This window comes from Eretmochelys imbricata, chromosome 1 (genome assembly GCF_965152235.1).
Source record: "Eretmochelys imbricata isolate rEreImb1 chromosome 1, rEreImb1.hap1, whole genome shotgun sequence".
NCBI classification, from domain to species: domain Eukaryota; kingdom Metazoa; phylum Chordata; order Testudines; family Cheloniidae; genus Eretmochelys; species Eretmochelys imbricata.
Window position 1 is genome coordinate 116,334,307 of NC_135572.1, and position 20,923 is coordinate 116,355,229.

The following is a 20,923-nucleotide window of genomic DNA, read 5'->3' on the forward strand; positions in this document are numbered from 1 at the left end:
GGAACTTTTTTGGTCCTCTTACTATGTTTTTAAATTTGGGATATACACTTAAATTGAGTGTCTCTTATGGTGTATTTAAAAAGTTTCCATGCAGTTTGCAGGGATATACTTTTTGACACTGTTCCTTTTAATTTTTGTTTAACTAACTTCCTAATTTTTCTGTAGTTCCCCCTTTCTGAAATTAAATGCTACAGTGGTGGGCTGCTTTGGTATTCTTGCTCCATCCCCCCTCCCTCTGTCGCTTGCTCTCCCTCACCCTCACTCAATTTCACTGGGCTGGGGCAGGGGGTTGGAGTGTGGGAGGGGGGTGAGGGCTCTGGGGTGGGGCCAGGGATGAGGGGTTGGGGTGTGGGAGAGGGCTCCGGGCTGGGGCAGGGGGTTCGTGTGTGTGGCGTATGGGTTCTGGGTGGGGGATGCGGGCTCTGAGTGGGGCCAGAAATGAGGGGTTCAGGGTATGGAAGAGAGCTCCAGGCTGGGGCTAGGGTGACCTGACAGCAAGTGTGAAAAATCGGGACAGGGGATGGGGGGTAATAGGAGCCTATATAAGAAAAAAGACCCAAAAATTGGGATTATCCCTATAAAATCAGGACATCTGGTCACCCTAGCTGGGGCAGCGGGTTGAGATGCATGGAGGTTGAGGGCTCTGGTTGGGGGTGCAGGCTCTGGGGTGGAGCCGGGGATGAGGGGATTGGGGTGCAGGAGGAGGCTCTGGGCTGGGGCCAACAGGTTCAGAGTGCGGGCTCCAGCTGGGGGTGTGGGCTCTGGGCTGGGGCCAACAGGTTCAGAGTGCGGGCTCCAGCTGGGGGTGTGGGCTCTGGGGTGAGGATGGGGATGAGGAGTTTGGGATGCAGTGGGGGGGGCCTCAGGCCTGGGGCAGGGAGTTGGAGTGTGTGTGGGGTGCAGGCTCTGGGAGGGAGTTTGGATGCGGGAGAGGACTCGGAGCTGGGGCAGGGGGTTGGTGTACGGGAGGGGGTGTGGGATCCCCAAGGAACTTACAGTGGCTCCCAGGAATTGGCCGCCAGATCCCTGCAGCCCCTTGGCAGATGGGAGGCCAGGGAGGCTCCACATTGTGCTCTCGCAATCGCAGGTGCCACCCCTGCAACTCCCATTGGTCACGGTTCTTGGCCAATGGGATCTGCGGAGCCAGCCCTCCGGGTGGGAGCAACGCATGGCACCTCCCTGGTCGCCCATGCGCTTAAGGGCCGCAAGGACCCGGCGGCTACTTCCAGGAGCCACACAGATCCAGGGTAGGCAGGGAGCCTGCCTTAGCCTCAGGCCCCTGCTGCGCTGCTGACCGGACTTTTAATGGTCCGGTCGGCAGTGCCGACTGGAGCCGCCAGGGTCCCGGTTGAAAACCGGATGCCTGGCCACCCTGGGTGAGGTATGGAAGAAATGAATGTCCACATGCGGGCGTAAATGGAGGGAACCGTGTGCGAGGCTTGTTGGTTGGCAAGGAGTGCGTGGGGGAAGCGAGCAGCTGTGCGCAGGGCGTGGGGGCGTGGCTTGCACGGGACAGGTGAGTGCCGGGGGGGGCCTGCAGGGGGAGTTGGGCGGGGGCGGCATGGAGAGCTGGGGGGGTGGGGTGGGGGGGTGAGGCTGCGGGATTGGGGGGGGGTGTTTGAGAAGGGTGTAGGGGGAGCAGAGGATGTTGGTTGGTTGGTTGGTTGGTGGGGGGGGGAGGGCAGGTTGGCTGGGGCGGGGCTGCGGGTCGCGCTCTCTCAGGCCACGCTCCCATGAAAGTCAAGGGGGCGGCGCGTTTTCCTCCCCCCGCCCCGCGGCCTCACGCCCCGCCCTTCCCCCCCCGTCCGTCAGCGGGCTCCGCGCCGGCGCCTCCCATGTGACCGGAAGGACCGCGGGAGCCGCCTCCGGAGGAGGCTGGGAGTCGGGGCGGGACGCGGGCGGAGACCCGCCGCCACCAGCGAAGCCGCCCTGGAGCCCGCGGTCCTGGCCCTGACAGCCCGGGTAAGCGTCGGCCCCTCCCCCGCTGGGAGCCTCTTCCCCGGCCGGGGCCGCGTTCAACGCCCCGGGGCGGAGCTGAGCCGCCAACCGCCGCCGGCCCCGGCCCCGGCCCTGTGTGCAGGGCAGCGCCGGCCCGAGGCGGGAAGGGGAGCCGGGCGTGGGCTGCGCTCCCGGCGCTACAGGGGAACTTGCTGGAGCCATTTTGTGTGGCCGGAGCTGGTTCGTCAGCGGGTGCCCGGGGCTGTGGGTGCAACTCGTGCCTGAGAGCCGCAGGGAGCTGCCCTGCCCGGGGCGGGGCGGGTTTGCGCCCCGGCAGGGCGGGGCGGGCGCTACGGGGTAAAGACCGGAGAGCCGAGGTGGGGGCGGTGGTAGCGTCCGTTGGACCAGCATCTGCCGGAGAGAGAGAGAGAGAGACAAGCTTTTGAGCCACGCAGGGTGATCTTCTCTGGGGCTGGGACAGGTGCTCCCAGCGGAACGGTTAGCCCCTATTGCCAGGGACCCTTCAAGGCAGAGTGACCCCTTAACATCTCTGCGGTCAGGGGACAGAAAGGGAAGTTAGTGGGTTGTAGATTGTTGTAATAAGCCCTAAAGCCTGTGTGTCAATTCAATCCATGATTTTTAGCGTCTAGCGGAATTATTAATTTAAGCTCTTAGGCTCATCTTTTGAAAGGGTTGTGCACCTTTCCTTTGAGGATAAGGACTCCTAGGTCAGTTAGAGAGTGATCCCTTTGTGGGAAGTGTTCACCCACGGGGAACAGGGTGTTTTTGTTTGATCACCACATCTGCCTTGTGTGCTTAATATCTTAGGGCAGACAGGGCTACAACTACACTGCATACTACATTGTACTGACTAATCAATGTGGCAAAGCCTGAAGAGGGGGGAGGCTTTCCAATGATATCGCCAGAAAGTTCTTAATTTATATTTAAAGTCAGAATATTGTATTTTTTATGTATGTTGAATGTAATGGAAACAATACTAATTACAATGGATGCTACCTTGTATCTTATTTAGGGAGCACACTACTGATATTCAGTAGGGAACAACTTCCCTTGGTATTTCTGAGAGAGATGGAATCTGGCACTTACAAGGAACAGCACGTTCCGGGGTACATATTCCAGGGCTATGTGCTTAAGACTCAATATGCTGCAAAACATTTAATCAGATATACTTTTAAAAGATGAAGCATACAGATTGTACTTAAGTTGAAAAAACTTTCTCTGCAACCGTACTCCTGTATAGCCCAATCACTTATTTTCTCTAGGAACTAGATCTATATTGCCAGAGAGCATCTTCCCCTGGACTTGCATGATTTGATTGTAGCACCTTACCTTACAGAAAGATTGTATTTCTCTTTTAGTTACTTGAGTATCTGTTTTTTATCCCCCTTCATTCTAAAGTTTTAAAAAATAATAGTCTTGGTCAGGACCAGAATTGTATAGCTCTCCTACTGGCAATCAGCATTTTTACCCTGGGCTACAGGAACTTTGAGTGAATATTGGCAGCTTCAGGTGAGAAGGCCAGTCTCAAGTCTCTAGGGGCTGGCTTTTCACTCTAGGCTACAGGCTGTTCTTCAGGTTTTTGGTTTGGCAGCCAACCTGGGTGCAATTCTTTTACTGTATACATTGTAAAAAGAAAAGGAGTACTTGTGGCACTTTAAAGACTAACAAATTTATTAGAGCATAAGCTTTCGTGAGCTACAGCTCCCTTCATCGGCTCCTTCTGATAATATTGTGGGACAATGTGATTACATTGCCCTAGAGATTCACATTGTCATTCTGAGGGTCTATTTTCATTGCTTAAAGTAAGAAATCTAATTTAAGCCCTATGTGAAGAGGCAATTCTAAAATAGCACAGATAAACTTTTCAGTTTGGGATTTAATTGGCAATTCCTGGAAAATGCTGTGTGTAAGATCACGTCACATTCCGTTACCTTTCAGCCTAGAGGAAAATTTGGCCAGGTTGATCTCATGGTGAGATTCTTAACCAGTATAGTTGCTATTTTGGAATAGGCTCTCCTCTTTCATTCAGGTACACATTTATTTTGATCAATTTTAAATGATCTAGAAGGTACTGATTGTGAAGGCAGAGCAGCAAACAACATAGTCAAAAACAGCTTGGTAATGCTTCTACTTAACATCATTCTGTGTGTGACTGTTGTCACTATTAGCTGACAAGCCCACTGAGTTTTGAATCAGTTTGTCTTTTTTAAATGTGACTTATATGTTTCTAGGTCTCAGAGTACATCTGCAAAGCAGTTAAACATCTATGGCTAGTCTGGGTCAGCTGGCTTGGGTTTGCAGGGTTTGGGCTGTGGAGCTGGAAATTGCTAGTGAGGAGGGTCCCTGACTCCTAGAGCCTGAGCTCCAGCCTGAGCCCTAAGGTCTCCTCGGCAAGTTTTAGCCCTGCAGCAGTGTGTCTTCCCTTCTGTCTCTCTCTCTCCACTCCCCCCCTCCCCCTGCGCTGCCTGAGTTTGGGGGGGTGGAGGGGGGAGGAGGAGGTGTATTGCTGCAGTGTAGACAGAGCCCTAGGCCCAGATTTAAAAACCTGAATACCTTTAATTATGCCCCTAAAGCTATTTTTAAGCATCTGAATAGAAGTGACCTGATTTTTCAAAGGTCCTTAGCACTCGCAACTCACTGTCTTAAATTGAAGTTGCGACTGTTTATCTCCTTTTAATCAGGCCACTTCTATGCAGATGATTAAAAATGGATTTTGGAGTCTAACTTTAATGACCCAGGTTTGAAAACACTGGCCCCAAATAGTTTCTGGTGGTGTCTTTCTGAGAAGGCTTACATTTTTCTGTGATCTAGTGGTTCAAAAGTAGACTGTTTTGGGAACATTTATGGAAACTTTCATATTTAATGCTTTGATATTTATTCACTGAATGATGAATAGTAGTGTTTTGGTGGTACTGGTGGCCTTGTACTTGTGCAGGTAGCTGTTTAGGACACATGCATTTTATTTGACTTTATTTTTTTTGTTTACCTCTAAGTACTTGTGGACTAATAATCATTACTTGTGACTTCCCCCACAGGCCTCTAACTCTAAAATATATTAAAATGATGTTCAGAGTAGCATCAGTCTGTACGCTGACTAAAAACCAGTCAGAATTCTCAGGTTTTAGGGACAAATTAGAGGGAAATTGCTCAAGACTCATCAAGTCTAGACATGATAAATCAACTACGAATGCGCTCCCATCAACTCCGGTGACTCCACCAGGGCGAGAGGCGCAGGCAGAGTTGACGGGAGAGCGTCAGCCATCGACTTACCGCGGTGTCTTCACTGCGGTAAGTAGATCTAAGTATATCGACTTCAGCTAGTGTAGACCAGGCCTAAGTTTGTCACCCACTCTACTTCCTCACCAACTCTGTTAGGGAGGGATGTGAGAGAGCTGCTTTCTGGTGGTTCACAATTCTTAAGGACAAAGGCCTCTTTGAGTAGGAAAAGTTAGTCACTACTCAGATTTAATCGATGACGCGCATGCTTGTTTGCCTAATATTTGGTATGTTAAATGGGAAATTAACTTTAGTATTCCAAATTTAATTTGGATATAATGAAACTATAATTGACACCTGATCTACATTGGTATCAAACAACCACACTGTGGGTTGGATCCATCCCCTTATAGTAGTTATCCATATGTAGGAGGATCCTGTGTAAATCATGATTTCCATGAAATCATGTAAATGCCTCCAAATCATGATCTTTCCATTTTTTATAAAAAGGAAAATATCTACAATGAAGTCTTCACTACAAAAAAATTATTTATCTTATAGAGCTGTGTGAAAATATCATTCAGTCCTTGAAACTGACCACATTTAGTTGTAAAATTAATTCCATGCAAACTTTGTGAATTCAGTACTTGGCCATTTACACTATAGTGAATTTTCTAAAAAATTAAAATAAAAACTGTGATTTGCACAGGTCCCGATCCATGAGATTCACAATCTGCGAATATATCGGTCATATAGGGAAAAGTGCTCATAGATAATGGTTGCGAAGAGAAGCTTCTGAAGTGAATCAGTGCAGTAGTGTGACCAATAACTCTGAGAACAGGGAACAGTACCTATGAATTTTTGTTTCAGAGTAACAGCTGTGTTAGTCTGTATTCACAAAAAGAAAAGGAGTACTTGTGGCACCTTAGAGACTAACCAATTTATTTGAGCATAAGCTTTCATGAGCTGCAGCTTGACTGTAGCTCACGAAAGCTTATGCTCAAATAAATTGGTTAGTCTCTAAAGTGCCACAAGTACTCCTTTTCTTTTTATTAATTTTTGTGGTGTTGACTTTTAAACCTCATGAGAACACTTTGTGGGCCACATTTTCAAATAAATTGGGTGTGCAATTATGTGGGTAAATCTAGTAATTGCAAATGCAGATAGTCAAATAGAGTTCAGAAATAGTAGTGTTCTTAATTTTTCCTCATAGAATGAAACTGACACTTTCCAGTTAAAACGTAGTTACTATGTGAGGGTACCATATGGCTCTTTATTTTTGTGCAAAGCTCCCGTTATCTGGGAGATTTGCGATGGATTGTGTGTAGTGTGTTACTCCAGCTTTAACTTGAGCCCTCAGGCTATAATTAAAAATATAATTTGACCTTCTCAAAATGAGTTTTGAAAGATGTGATGTACACTAAAAGTACTAAACTGTTTCAATATATTGGAATATGTAAATTGCAGTTTTGGGTTATTTTGAACTGCTGTTTTGCAGCACCAACATTTTAAGTTATTTAGTGTTTATTTCTTCTGCTTTGAAATGGATTCTTTGTGGCTGACTAAACTAGACCTAGACTTTTTATCTTGCAAATCACTTTTCTTTAAATTGAGAAAAAGCAATAATTGTCTCTGCAGCATTTTGTGCCCCCAAGTTTCTTGTCTGGATTTTTAGCATGCTATGAAAAGTTACTTCTACAGTGCCCAAAATATGCTGGTGTCTTTACATGTAGACACAGAATAAGGTGTTTGCTTGCTGTTGTGTTACACTAGTGACCACTTGGGAGCTCCATTGGTTGAAGGGTAAAACTAGAAAGTAACAATCTAGCAATTGGAAGAGGCCTGTTTGTTTATGCACCAGAGCGCCCAGCTGTAGTCTCAAATAAGCTATGCTTTGAATTAACCAAAATGCTTCCATTTTCTCTGCACCCTTTACACATACTACTTCAATTTATTCAGTCCCCTAAAGGTTTTCCTTTCTTCCTTTTTAAGGTGACTTCTTTTGAGTCAGAAGTATGTTTTGAATATACTCACCACAATGTAGGTTGCTCGAGGGTTATATGTTGTATACTCTCTTTGTGCACTGCCTTTTAACAGTAAAAGATGTCATGTGCATATTGAGGGTGGAATATGCCAATGATTGGAAGCAGAAGATTTCTGAATGGCTAATTTTATAAAGGCATTCTAGATTGTCATTAACTTAAATTTGATCAAAGAGGCATGAAGTGCTATGTGAGAGATGTTAACTTATCAACCTAAAGGCTGTCCTTCATTAGAAGTTTGATGATAGCCAAGCCTTTTACATATTAAAGACAGAGGGTAATGATTTCAGAATTGACTAAGGCCATTGAAAGTCAGTGGGACTTAGATGCTCTTATTATTTGTATTGTAATAGCACCTAGGAGCCCCAGTCATTGTCAGGGCCCTATTGAGTTGGATGCTGTTGGCAATTTTGTCCAGTTTCTAACAAATTGCTTTGGAATTTGGTGTTAGTGGCTGCTTTGTTTCAGGAGCAGCCTTACAATGACATACTGCAGTTTGTTTTTTGTGTCTTTCATATTCGCTACTGTGCTAACTTAGCCAACTGTATTGTACTCAAACTAATGGTTGCTATTTGATTCAAGTATATATTTCTGAGAGCACTGACAATCTGATGTTCTGTGTTGATAACTTTTTTGCGTGATGATGTTTGGCCTTCCTTTTGTGTGGATGTGAATAAAATGCTATTTCTTTCTCCCTTCCAAAGCAGATCATCCAGAAGACACAATGAGTTTAAAGGCCTTCGAGCTTGTTCCTGCTGTTGAGCGGGAGATGCTCATGGGAGATAAAGCTCGAATCAACGTTGAATGCATTGAGTGTTGTGGGAAAAACCTCTATATTGGAACCAATGACTGCTTTGTCTATCACTTTCTACTGGAAGAGAAGATATCAGCTGAAAAAGTAACTTTTGCTGCCACCAAACAATTGCATAAATACTTGGGCTTCAAGAAAGCAGTCAGTGAGCTGAAAGCAGCTTCAGCACTCAACAGGCTACTGGTGCTTTGTGACAACACAATAACATTAGTTAACATGATGAACCTGGAACCTATCCCCACTGGAGCTAGAATCAAGGGAGCTGTGACATTCACAGTAAATGAAAACCCTATGAGTGGGGACCCTTTTTGTGTAGAAGTTTGCATTATCTCAGTGAAACGGCGGACCATCCAGATGTTTATGGTGTATGAGGATAGAGTCCAGATAGTGAAGGAAGTGTCCACTCCGGAGCAACCCTGTGCCGTGGCTGTAGATGGTCATTACTTGTGCCTTGCTCTCACTACACAATATATCATATTGAATTATAATACCGGCATCTCCCAGGATCTGTTCCCTTATTGCAGTGATGAGAAACGGCCAATTGTGAAAAGGATAGGCAGACAGGAGTTTCTGCTGGCTGGACCTGGAGGGTTAGGTGAGACTAAAAAATTTTAAACTTCCAATTTAAAGTTTCTCTCCATTTCACGATCAGCTTTCCAGATTGAGGTAACTTCAGTATTTGATGCCATAATGTAGAATAAATGCTGCATTTCCTTGCAGGCTATATTTGCAATACTTGAAAATTGAAGGATAAGTAAGTCACTAAAACTAGTCCTGGGTGTTCTTATTGCATGGTTTTACAAGTTTGCAAAATCTGCATAACACTTTAAAAATGGTAAACTTGAATTGATCTAGATAAATTTGATTCTGGGGTGTCTATAGTGAAATAGAAAAATTCAGGTGGAATAAATTCTACTGTCTCATTGCCCAGGGCAAACAAAAGTATGAACCAAATTAAATTTTAAAAGCGGTTGCTATCAAATTCGAGCTATAGTGACTGAAGCTGGGATTCAGGCAACCCAAATTTTCTTGTGCCAGACTTGCTGCATGACTGAGGACAAGCTAGTTAAAATCAGTACGTCTGCTTCTTCATCACTGAAAGATAGTTATACTCACCCATCTTCATAAAGCAGTGTGAGAACTACTGGTACACCCACTTCACTATAATACTAACATTAAGTGTTGTTTGAGGATTCTTAGAACTGGCATTCCACCTCGGTTCCTTATAAATGTTGCAGCATAGCAGCAGAAATTACTTTTTTGATTGCCTTGCTCACTTGCCTAAATTTTCCCCATGATGCTGCTCAATTAGTAGTGCTCCATAATGGACTTCAGGAATAATAATAATAATAATAATTACATTAGACAAATTAAAAAGGAACACCTTGGGGGAATTCTGCCATAAACTATGAAAAAAGAACTAGACTGCATGCAAAACATCAAAGTCCCCTCTTTCTGGGAGGTCTGATTTCTCTGTCCTACTTCCTCTGTAGCTGTCTTGGGGTGTGCTCTAAAGACTAGTATACTTCTCTGATCACAGGCAAGTCCATTTCAGAGCTGAAGGCCCCTCACAGGGAATACTCTACTACCAGAACTTCTCTCAGATTGATGGGGAGCCAGTTTGAGTGCCTCTCCAATCATAAGTGTAGCATGTAGCAATATGGCATAAGGAGATAGTCAGTCTGTCTCAAGTATCAAGGTCCCAACTCCAGGGCTTTATGCAGCTTTTGCAAAATGCATTAAGGGATCCAGCCGCTATGGGCATTTACAAGACTGCTGTTACCAATTAGGTTTGTTTCAATTATGTTTAATTTACTGGATTTGTTGGTTATGTGTCTGAAGTGTTAAGTACAGTCCATTACAAACCTTGCCAATCTGGCCAAATACAGGGCACTTTTCTTTGACCTTCCCTTCTCTTACATAAACACATACCAACAAGTATACTTGTTTTGGGAGGGTGTTTTAAGACACTCCAGTGCATCTGCTTCTTCCTCTGAAGAGAGGATGAGAGAACAAACATTTGACGTACATAGTCATGTTGCTTAATGCACTACTGGAAGGCACTCAGATACTATGGTGATGAGCATGGTATAAAAACCTATATAGACTAGAACGGTCAGACCACCGGTTTGCCCTGAAAAGAGTGAAGTGATGCATCAATATATCAGTTGAGTTATCAGAGGTTGAGAATCAACTGCCATATCCTGCTGTTGTCACTCGCAGGATGAACCTTTATCCCCATCTTGGACAACTGTGCTTAATATCTAGATTATCTTTGCACGAGTAACCTCAAAATAGTATGGCAAAAAGTTATTGTGACTTACCACTCTAGCTCAGGGGTGGGCAAACTTTTTGGCCTGAGGGCCACATCTGGATGGGGAAATTGTATGCAGGGCCCTGAATGTAGGGCTGAGGTGGGGGGTTGGGGTGCAGGGTGTGTAGGAAGGGGCTCAGCATGGGGTGCAGGGGGTTGGGGTGTGGCTGGGGGCTCAGGGCAGGGGTTTGGGGTGCAGGAGGGGGTGCAGAGTGCAGAAGGGGGCTCAAGGTAGGGGGTTGGGGTGCAGGAAGGCTGTGGTAGGGAGCTGAGGGTAGGGGGTTAGGGGACTCAGGGCAGGGGGTTGGGGTGCAGGATGCAGGAGGGGTTTTGGGTACGGGTTCCAGCCCAGCACCGCTTACCTTGAGCAGCTCCAGGGTGGCAGCAGCTCGCAGCCAGGCTAAGACAGGCTCTGTGCCTCTCCTGGAAACGGCCAGCATGTTTGGTGGTAGCTCCTGGGTGTGGGATGGGGCAGATTGCTCCACTGTGTGCCGCCCTTGCCTGTGGGTACCACCCCTGAAGCTCCCATTGGCTGCAGTTCCCCGTTCCTGGCCAATGGGAGCTGCGGGGGGTGGTACCTGCAGGTGAGGGCAGCGCACAGTGGAGCAACCTGCCCCCTTCCCCTTCTGCCAGGGGCCACAGGGACATGGTGCAGGCCGCTTCCGGGAGTGGCATGGGGCCAGGGCAAGCAGGGAGCCTGCCTTAGCCCTGCTCTACCACAGGGCTGGCAATCCCGTGGGCCAGATTGAAAGCCCTGACGGGCCTAATCCGGCACGTAGACCGTAGTTTGCCCTCCCCTGCTCTAGCTCTAAATGTAGACTGGCCCTTGCAGATTTGATGTGCTGCAGTGAAAATCAACGTGGATACATATATTTTGTTTTATCTAATCAATCTGTTTAACACCTACTTCTGAATAAGTCTCTCTAAAGAATTTCATTTTTACCTTCCCCTTTTTATTTTTCATTTTATTTTATTTACTTTTAGTGTAAAAGAAACTCCGCACCAAATATTTCCTGTCATCCACTTCAACCACTTCTGCACTGGATCATTCTTTTTAATTTTCTTGCTTTTTCTTTCCTGCCTTCCTCAACTAGCTAAATACTGTTCTGTTTTTAGTTTCTATTGCTGCATGAAAGTTCTAGAGACAATGACAGATTAGGCCCTCTTCCTGTCTCACCTAGCATAATATCTAGGACTTAAGTCTAGAGTAGGAAAATATGTTGTGTTTAACAGCAATTCATCAGTGTATCTTTTTATGTGTTCAAACACACATTAGTGTAAAAGTATAATTAGGCAGGCCAAAAAAGATTTCAAAGAGCAACTAGCAAAAGAGACAAACTAACAGCATTTTTTATTTTAAATACATCAGAAGCAGGAAACCTGCCAAACTGTCAGTGAGGCATCTGGACCATTTGGTGCTAAAAAGCACTCAAAGACAAGATGGGTGCGGAGAAGCTAAATGAAATCTTTACATTGGTCTTTACTGCAGAGGATGTGAGGAAGATTCTCACACCTAAGCCATTCTTTTTTAGATGCCAAATCTGAGGAACTGTCCCAGATTGAGATGTCATTAGAGGAGGTTTTGGAACAAATTGATAAATTTAACAGTAATAAATCATCAGGGCCAGATGGTATCCACCCAAGAGTTCTGAAGGAACTCCAATATGAAATTTAGGACTACTGACTGTGGTATATAACCCATCACTCAAATCAACCATTGTATGACTGGCAGATAGCAGCTAATGTGAGGTCGATTTTTAAAAAAAGGCTCCAGAGGTGATCCTGGCAATTACAGGCTAGTAAGCCTGTCTTCAGTACCTGGCAAATTGGTTGAAACTATAGTAAGGAACAGAATGAGCAGACACAGAGATATGTTGGGGAAGCGTCATCAGGGCTTTTGTAAAGGGAATTAGAATTCTTTGAGGATGTCCTCAAATGTTGACAAGGGTGGTCCAGTGGATATAGTGTACTTGGACTTTCAGAAAGCCTTTGGTGGCATGGTCCTTCAGTAGAGGCTCTTAAGCAAAGCATGAGATAAGAGGGAAGGTCCTCTCATGGTTCAGTAACTGGTTATGATAGAAAACAAAGGATAGTTTTCAGAAAGGGGAGAGGTAAATAGTGGGCTCCTGAAAGGAACTGTACTGGGACCACTGCTGTTCAACAAAGTCATAAATGACCTAGAAAAAGGGGTAAACAGTGAGATGGCAAAGTTTGCAGGTGATACAAAATTACTCAAGACATTTACCTCACCAGCCTTGTCTCTTTTAATCTCTTTTATTGGACCATCTTCTGTTTGACAGACAAGCTTTCAAGCCACACAGAGCTCTTCTTCAGGTCTGGGAAAGCCAAGATGGTCAGGGATGCAACCCCATGCACTGGGTGCCCCTAAACCTCTAACTTCCAGAAGCTGGAACAGGATGTTAAGGGATGAATCACTTGATTGCCCTGTTCTGTTAATTTCCTCTGAAGCACCTGGCATTGGCCACTGTCGGAAGACGGGGTACTGGGCTAGATGGACCATTGGTCTGATCCAGTATGGCCATTCTTCTGTTTTTAACATAAGCGTGGCCTGGGTTTCATTTTTCATGCCTTTTCCCTAGTCTAGACAGTGTCTAACTGCTTGTGTCTCATTACTTAAATTGCCTGTTATTGAATTTGTACATCTTCCCTTTCATTCTGTTTCACTGTAACTTTCTAAATTTTTATTTTTAATATCTCCTCCTTCACTGTAAGCAGTGCCTCCAGCACTTTTCCTGGTACAGTTTTACAGCTGCTTTGTAACATAGGTTCTGTATATCTTGGCATTTAAGTGTTATCACTTTTTTAACAATAATCATTTCAAACATGGTTCCAACTAATACTTGAGCCTTATTGTAGACAGGACTAGAGCAGATGTTGATGAGGGTTGTTTTTTTCATACTGGCTATCATTTCCACTCATGCTTACTAGACTAGAATAGGAAGGTTATGTGGTGCATTTCCTCACAGTTGTTCAGACTGTGTAGTCATCAGTTACCAATACAGTTGTTTTCTTCCCTATTCTCACCCACTTGGAAAGCTCCTAATACCATCAGCTTTTGTGGTAGGCAAAAGGTCTATCACTTTACCTAATTGGACATATCCCATTTTGACAAACAAAGTCAAAAGCAGAAGAGAAGAAAAGTGAGGCTTAGTTTTCCTGACTTGTTTATGTGCGTGCTCAGTAGCATGCTTCAAAAGAAAAATGCTGGTGTCTGGATGACTGAAGATTGATAAATGGAAAAACCTCTACATTTCCAGTTTTGAAGCTAGTGTAGTTCAGTAGTGGCTAACACTTGTTACCATCACATAGTTACTCAGTTTCTTATGTGAAATGAGTTGATTTCATTCTAGTTCCCAGTAGCCACATGTCCACATCACAAAAACTACCAATGTTGGCAATTTCAGATGAGGATGGAGACAAACATGTAATCGAGCTACTTAGGCCTTTCAGATTCAGGGGTGAGGTAAACAGGCAGAAATTGGCTTGAGAAAGTACTATATTGTTGCTGCCCAGGCTCTACCTGTTCCAGAGGACTTAAATGTCTAGAGTACCTGTAAATTATCACTAAAACCAAAACATTCTAAACTTTGTATATTATGAGGCCTAATTTAAGTGATTATTATTATCTCTAGATATTGAGTATTCTGTATAAAAGTGTGGCTTGGATTTGACGTAAGGAATTTACTGCACAATTTTTGGAAGTGCTAATTGGATTTTCTCTCCGAACAGAGATGCTGCATAAATCTGAGAGGAAGTGGGGAGGGAGATATAGATTCTTAAAGTCTATAGTATGATTAGTGGTAAATGATCCAAAAGAGAGAGATGAGTCAAACTTATTGAATGGCTACTTGAAAAAATCCAAAATACGTAGCGTATAGCAGAGAAAATAACCATAAATTAAGTGGAAAGAGCCTTACTAAAAATTTACTAAGACTTTGGAGACTGTATCTTCATTTTTAATGTGTTTTTATAAAATTTTCAGTGTATTTTTTCTGTTTGCCTTGTGTGGTAATTTGCTTTGCAAGAACCTCTGCCTTTCTTTCTGGACTATTTTTCAATTTTTGTAGATGCATGCCTTGTAAGGGGAAAAAACCCTCTCTTCTGAAAGAGTTGGGGCCCTCACTCTGCTATAGCAATTGACTCAGGAAATATGGGTGAATTGAATTAACTTGGGGACTGGAATGTTCTGCTGGCATTTGAGATGTTAAAGGGAGTAGACAGGCCAAATTGCAAGAGGAAGAATGCTCAGGCAACCTGTAGGTATATATATATAAATATAAGTATATATAAATATATATATTTAACTAAGATAGCAATGTTAGAAGGGACAGGCTCATGGAATGCTGGTTTGGGTTAAAGGGCATCCAAAATGCATACACATGGTTTGTTTTTAAAAGAAATAGTTCACTGTAAGTTTTTTGGACTTGAATTATTTACATCTAGGAGGAATAAGCATTGAAATGAAGCTTGTATCACTTTCCTGTATGCAAGAATTTTTTTGTATCCTGCTTTGAACATAACTAATCAACAAATGTCTAATTGCAACAGGATCCTTGAAGATTCAGTGTTTTGTAAAAAGTATAACAGAAATGCCCTTCCATTGTAAGAAGTCCTTCATTGTTTACACTTGTAAATTATTCATAATCCTGGGTTCATGGCAAGAAAGGTTCCAGTGCTTGACTCTTGGAAAACTGCAGGCTTTGGCTTAAGCTTCAGACTTTCTTCCCTTTCTTTGCAGGTATGTTTGCAACTGTGGATGGCATTTCCCAGCGTGCTCCTGTGCACTGGTCAGAGAATGTGATTGGAGCAGCCCTGTGTTTTCCTTATGTAGTTGCTCTTGATGATGAGTTTATTACAGTGCATAGCATGCTGGATCAACTACTAAAACAGACCCTATCTTTTAAGGAAGGCCACATCCTACAAGACTTTGAAGGTATTAGCTAGTACACCTATCTCTTTGCATGAATTTCTTGGAACATTAAAAATCAAACTTTATGCTGACATAATATAAAGTAAAAAAAAAAAAAAAGACTCCTTTGAAGAACAAGCTACTTCTCCTGAAACACACAATAATAGAACATCCTTAAATGTAACACTTTATCCTGCTGTTAATAGCATTTTTGCTAAAGAATATTATGTCCTATATTCCTATAAAACATTGCAAATGAAACTTCTTGTTCTTCTTTGAGTGATGGTCCTTATTGTATTCCACTGTGGTTATGCATGTGCATCCTGTGCCCAGAGCTGGAAAATGTGAAAGTGGTTTTTGTTGGTCTGCGCATGCACCTTGACTCACCTTGTGCCCCCAACTGAGGGGATAAAGTCGGGGCAGACCGACTTCCTCTCCAGTTCCTTCTCACTACCACATGATCCGGGTCAGAACCTCTGTCTGTAGCTTCAGCTTTGTCTCTTATGATAAGATTTTGCTTTGCAAATAGTTTTTAGTATCTTGTACTGTTAATAGTTTGTGTTTTCATAGAAATGAGGAGTCCGGTGGCACCTTAAAGACTAACGGATTTATTTGGGCATAAGCTTTTTTGGGTAAAACCACAAAAGCTTATGCCCAAATAAATCTGTTACTCTTTAAGGTGCCACCGGACTCCTCATTTTTGTGGATACAGACTAACACAGCTACCCCTCTAGTGTCTTCATAGTTTTTAATGCTAGATTCATCTTTGGGGGAACACTTCTTCCCCCCCACCCCACCCCCCACCTTGTGTGGGTACTGGACTATGCACAGGACTCCATGCTTCAAACTCTGTGCTTCCTGCCAGAAATCCTTCTGGATCAGCGACAACCACCAACACTGCCTGTACTGCCTCAGAAAAGCTCACATCACAGTGAGGTGCAATATCTGCCTCAAGTTCCCCAACCACACTGAGAAGAGCAGGAACTCCACCTTCAAAAACACCTCATGGAAAAGGCCATGAGGCCTCAATCAGAGCAGGCCAGGGAACTTTCTCCCCCTCCCCTCCCTGCCCTACAGTGGCCTTACTTAGCAAGGATTAAGCCTCCTGTTGCTAAGGCCAATGCTGGTGCCAGAGAATCTACCCTCATAGATCTCATAGCTCTTCTCGGGAACCTAGGAAGCACTCTCAAACGCATGAGACTGCCTTTCTTGAAATCCACTTTGAAGAAGTCGCATTCAGCTCTGAGCAAGCCTAGCCTCTCAACCCAAGAGGACTTAGAATGTACTGAGCCCCAGAGGCTTGACAAGAAAGCTCTTAAACATTGGGCTCTGTTGATAACAGAATGTGATCTGTTGGTACCGTCATGCTTCACACCTCCAAAACCTCTGGATCCATTAGCACTGACAAAGATGTTCACTGCCTGTCCATAGCGGTCTTCGACAGCATCCTCTCTGGCTCCAATGGTCTGGGCAAAGATGACCCTGCTTGCACTGGGGAGGACTGGGTCCCATGCTGCTGAACAGGACATCTTCACACTGGTGGATCCAGAATCCCCTCCATTGGGTCTTTCCAGAGATGTTATAACATCACCTGGGGAGTCAACAACTTGAAGTTCATTTCCTGCTCTTTCCTTGAGGTGCAGCTTCTCTCCAGTGGCACTGATGGTACCACCTCTGGAACCAGAATCAATTTTCTCCTCATCAGGAAACTCCAAAGCAACCGAGGAGCCTTTGTTTCCTTACCCTACGTATCCTCTGCTGCCCAAAAGAATTACACTACCTGAGGATTAATCTCCACATTTAGCTCTGAGCTGCTGTTGCCCCTTGCCAGGATGCCTCCACATACCCCTTTCAACTCTTCCTACTGGCCATATTGGGGCCCCTGGGACCAATACACCCCTGCAGAGTTGGTCAGATCTGCTAGGAAGTTACTCTTTGCCTCCCCTCAGAGAAGGAAGAGCATTATGTGCTGGATCCAGCAAGACTTCCGTCTTCATCTCCAGACAAACTGGTAACCCCTTTTGTCTCCCTCCCCACTCCACTCCTACTTACCCAAGTGAATTCAGGCAGTTCCAGGATCATCTTCGTAGAGTTGCTGGTGAACTACAGATTCCTCTTGAAGAGATTCAGGAATCCTAGAGCAAACTCCTTGATGTCCTCTACTCAGGTTGGTAAGGGGCTAATCTTTGTTTTTCACCCATCTCCCAACTCTTTGGTGGTCAAAGCAGCTTCCAAAAGGGCTAGACAGCAACCCCCGGTCTGCTTCTGTGGACAAAGAGGTTCAGTGTCCAGACCTGTTGGGAAAAATATGTTCTTATCTAGCCTTCAGTTCAGGATAGCCAGCTACCAGGCACTGTATAGCCAAATACAGCTTCCTGAACTACTCCAAGTTTGCAGAGTTCACTGACAGTCTTCCATAACAGGACAGAGCTTGTTTCCAGGTGGTGATAGATGAAGCAAATTAATAGCAAAGATGACCTCAAATTTGCAGTTGAAGCTGCTGACACATCCTGTAGAGCCATGGCTACTGGCATTGTTAGGTGTAGAGAGACATGGTTGTGTGTGTCAGGGTTACCTAGAAAGATTCAGAATAGTGTGGAGGATCTCATCATCAATCATCAATCATCAATCATCAATCATCAATCATCAATCATCAATCATCAATCATCATCATCTCTCCCCCCCCCTCCCCCCCCCCCCCCACACACACACTGTTCCTCAGACGTTCTTGTCAACTGCTGGAAATGGCTTACCTTGATTATCACTACAAAAGGTTCTCTCCCCTCCCCCCCACCCTTGCTGGTAATAGCTCACCTTACCTGATCACTCTCGTTACAGTGTGTATGGTAACACCCATTGTTTCATGTTCTCTGTGTATATAAATCTCCCCAATGTATTGTCCACTGAATGTATCCTATGAAGTTAGCTGTAGCTCACGAAAGCTTATGCTCCAATAAATTTGTTAGTCTCTAAGGTGCCACAAGTACTCCTTTTCTTTTTTCAATGAATCAGTTATTCAGTCAGAAGACTGACATCCTTCTATCCCTACCTGGAAGGACTATAGGGCTACCTCTGCCCCATGAATAAGGTTAAGATTTTGTCACTGTTTTTTTTAGTAAAAGTCATGGATGGGTCGCAGGCAATAAACAAAAATTCACTAAAGTCCGTGATCTGTCCTTAACTTTTACTAAAAATAACAGTGATAAAATGGGGCTGAGTCCCAGCCCTGCTGTGGGAGAAGGGGAGTCCAGCACCCACTGTGGCTGGGATCTCCAGAGTCCCCTCCCGGTGTTAGTAATAGCTGGCAGTTCCAGGGTCCCCCAGCTGTGGGGCCAGTGGCTGGGCGTTGCCGGGGCCCCAGGGCTGAAATGGAAAATGTCATGGAGGTCACAGAAGTCACAGATTCCGTAACCTCCATGACATAATCTTAGCCTTACTTATGAACTGCCACTCAACGGCAGCTGGTTTAAAGGACCTGCTTCCCTGCACCTTCTGCAATAGGTATGGCATCCCAATCTCAACCCCCCAAAGAAGCACTATTTTTGATGAGACCTCAATAGCTTCGAGCCACTAAGCCCAACATTACCCAACCTTCATACGCGATTTGGAGGTCGTCTAGTAAACTTTGTCAACGTGTGGAGTGCAGTAACAATAGATCAGTGCGTGCTGAATGTCATCCATTCTGGCTATATGAATGAGTTTGCATCCCTACCTCCTCCAGAGTCATCTTCCCATTTAACTTTTGGGGACTACTCTCAAGACTATTCTCAAGCAAGAGGCAGACTCCCTATTACTGTGAGGAGCAATAGAACATGTGTCCCCTGAATACCAAGGGGGCAGCTTTTATTTGACTTATGCCCTTCTTTTGGTGTATAAGGAAATATGGCGAATAATTCTCCACCACCACCACCACCCTAACTGCTTCATTTGTAAACTCAAGTTTCATATGGTTATGCTGGCCCCTGCTATGTCATTAATAAAAAAGGACATGGTTTACAGCTCTTGATATGAATGAAGTGAGCTGCAGCTCACGAAAGCTTATGCTCAAATAAATTTGTTAGTCTCTAAGGTGCCACAGGTCCTCCTTTTCTTTTTACTTTCATTTAGATATTCATCCCACTCTGCTTCCTAAAGTATTTGTAGTAGTGACTGTTCACGCCAGATGCCTCGGTCTCATTGTCTTCCCCTGCCTTGATGACTTGTTGCCAAGTCATGCCAGAAGGCCCATGCTACACCTTCTCTCTTCTCTGAAGGTCAGTGTAAATGCCAAAAAATTTATTCTCACCCCGCACAGTCTCTGGACTTCATTGGGGCCACCCTCGATTCGATTATTGCAAGGGCATACTTGCCAATGGACAGGTTTCAGACCAAGAATAATACTGTAGCCCCAATGGCAATCAACCCTCCAGTACTGGTCAAAACGTGCCTGTCTCTTCTAGGTCATATGGCATCATGCACTTATGTCACTGTGTTCGCAAGACTCCACCTTCGTTGCCTTCAAATATGGCTCCAGTTAGTATACTCTCCGAACTTCCATCCTATGAACTTCATGGTAGCAATTCCTACAAATGTAGTTTTCTTCCCTACTGTGGTGGACAAATCCTTCACAGGTATGAGTAGATGTCTCCTTTCTCCCCTCTTCTCCAAACCAGGACCATTACTACAGATGGATCCCTTTTTGGTTGAGGAGCTCACTTGGACAGCCATGCAGCACAAGGCACCTTGACGCCACAAGAGTCCATATTCTGAAGGTATGAGCAGTCCAGAAGGCATGCCGAGGCCTTTCTTCTGTTCATCCACACTCACTAGGTCCTTATGCTGTCAAACAGTGTTATTACTGTCTTCTGCATCAACAAACAGGGAGGCTCAAGATCCATCTCCCTGTGCGCAGAAGAGGTCAGCTTGTGGAACTGGTGCATCGGCAACCAAATCGCCCTATCCTTAGCCTACCTTCCCAGAAAACAAAATACGCTCTGACTCCCTCAGCTGACATTTTTCAATTGACCACAAGTGGGAACTCCATGACTTGGTACTGCACAATATCTTTGATCTATGGGGAACCCCAATCAGAGATCTATTCACCTTCATAACTAACAGAAAACGCAAGACACTGCTGCAGAGGAGTCCTATGTCACCACTTCCCAGGCGAGAGATTTCTTCCTTGGTCAGATCACCTGATCTATGCATGCCTTCTGCTACAACCCCTGTCACGAGTTTTGTGCAAAAGCTGGTAGGACAGGGCATGAGTTATCCTGATTGCCCTGTATTATGTTAGACAGTTTTGGTTCCTAAATCTCCTGTGCATGTAATCTTGAGTAGCGATCCTCCTCCCAACATTCCCTGAGCTTCTGACCTTGTGGAATGGCAAGATCAAGCATGCCAATCTGTATTTGCTTCACCTCAGGGCTTGCTTTTTGGATGGGCATCATCCTTAGAACGTTCATGTTCCACAGTCATACGAGACATGCTTTCTAACACTAGGAAGGATTCTACTAGGCAATGCTATCTGGCTAAGTAGAGATGATGTTTCTCCTCAGACACATCAAAGGAACATTATTCCAGAAGATTCGGGTATCCCTCTCATTTTAGATTGTATCCCTTCTCTAAAGGCATCAGGGCTATCTATCAGCTCCTTACAAGTCCACTTGGTA

General features: G+C 44.7%; 1 protein-coding gene across 3 annotated transcripts in view; it reads left to right on the forward strand.

Annotated features, from left to right (window-relative positions):
* Positions 1-1,847: 1,847 nt before the first annotated feature.
* The window catches only part of TGFBRAP1 (transforming growth factor beta receptor associated protein 1), a 61,183-nt gene continuing 42,107 nt past the window's right edge, over positions 1,848-20,923 (forward strand). For 2 of the 3 annotated variants that reach the window (XM_077814306.1, XM_077814325.1), the window contains exons 1-3: positions 1,857-1,962; positions 7,922-8,623; positions 15,102-15,296. In XM_077814306.1, the coding sequence (XP_077670432.1) occupies positions 7,942-8,623; positions 15,102-15,296 (877 nt within the window). In that variant the 5' untranslated portion in view covers positions 1,857-1,962; positions 7,922-7,941. Of the gene's footprint in view, positions 1,963-7,921; positions 8,624-15,101; positions 15,297-20,923 lie in introns of all 3 variants that reach the window. The other variant, XM_077814316.1, reaches the window with a different exon arrangement.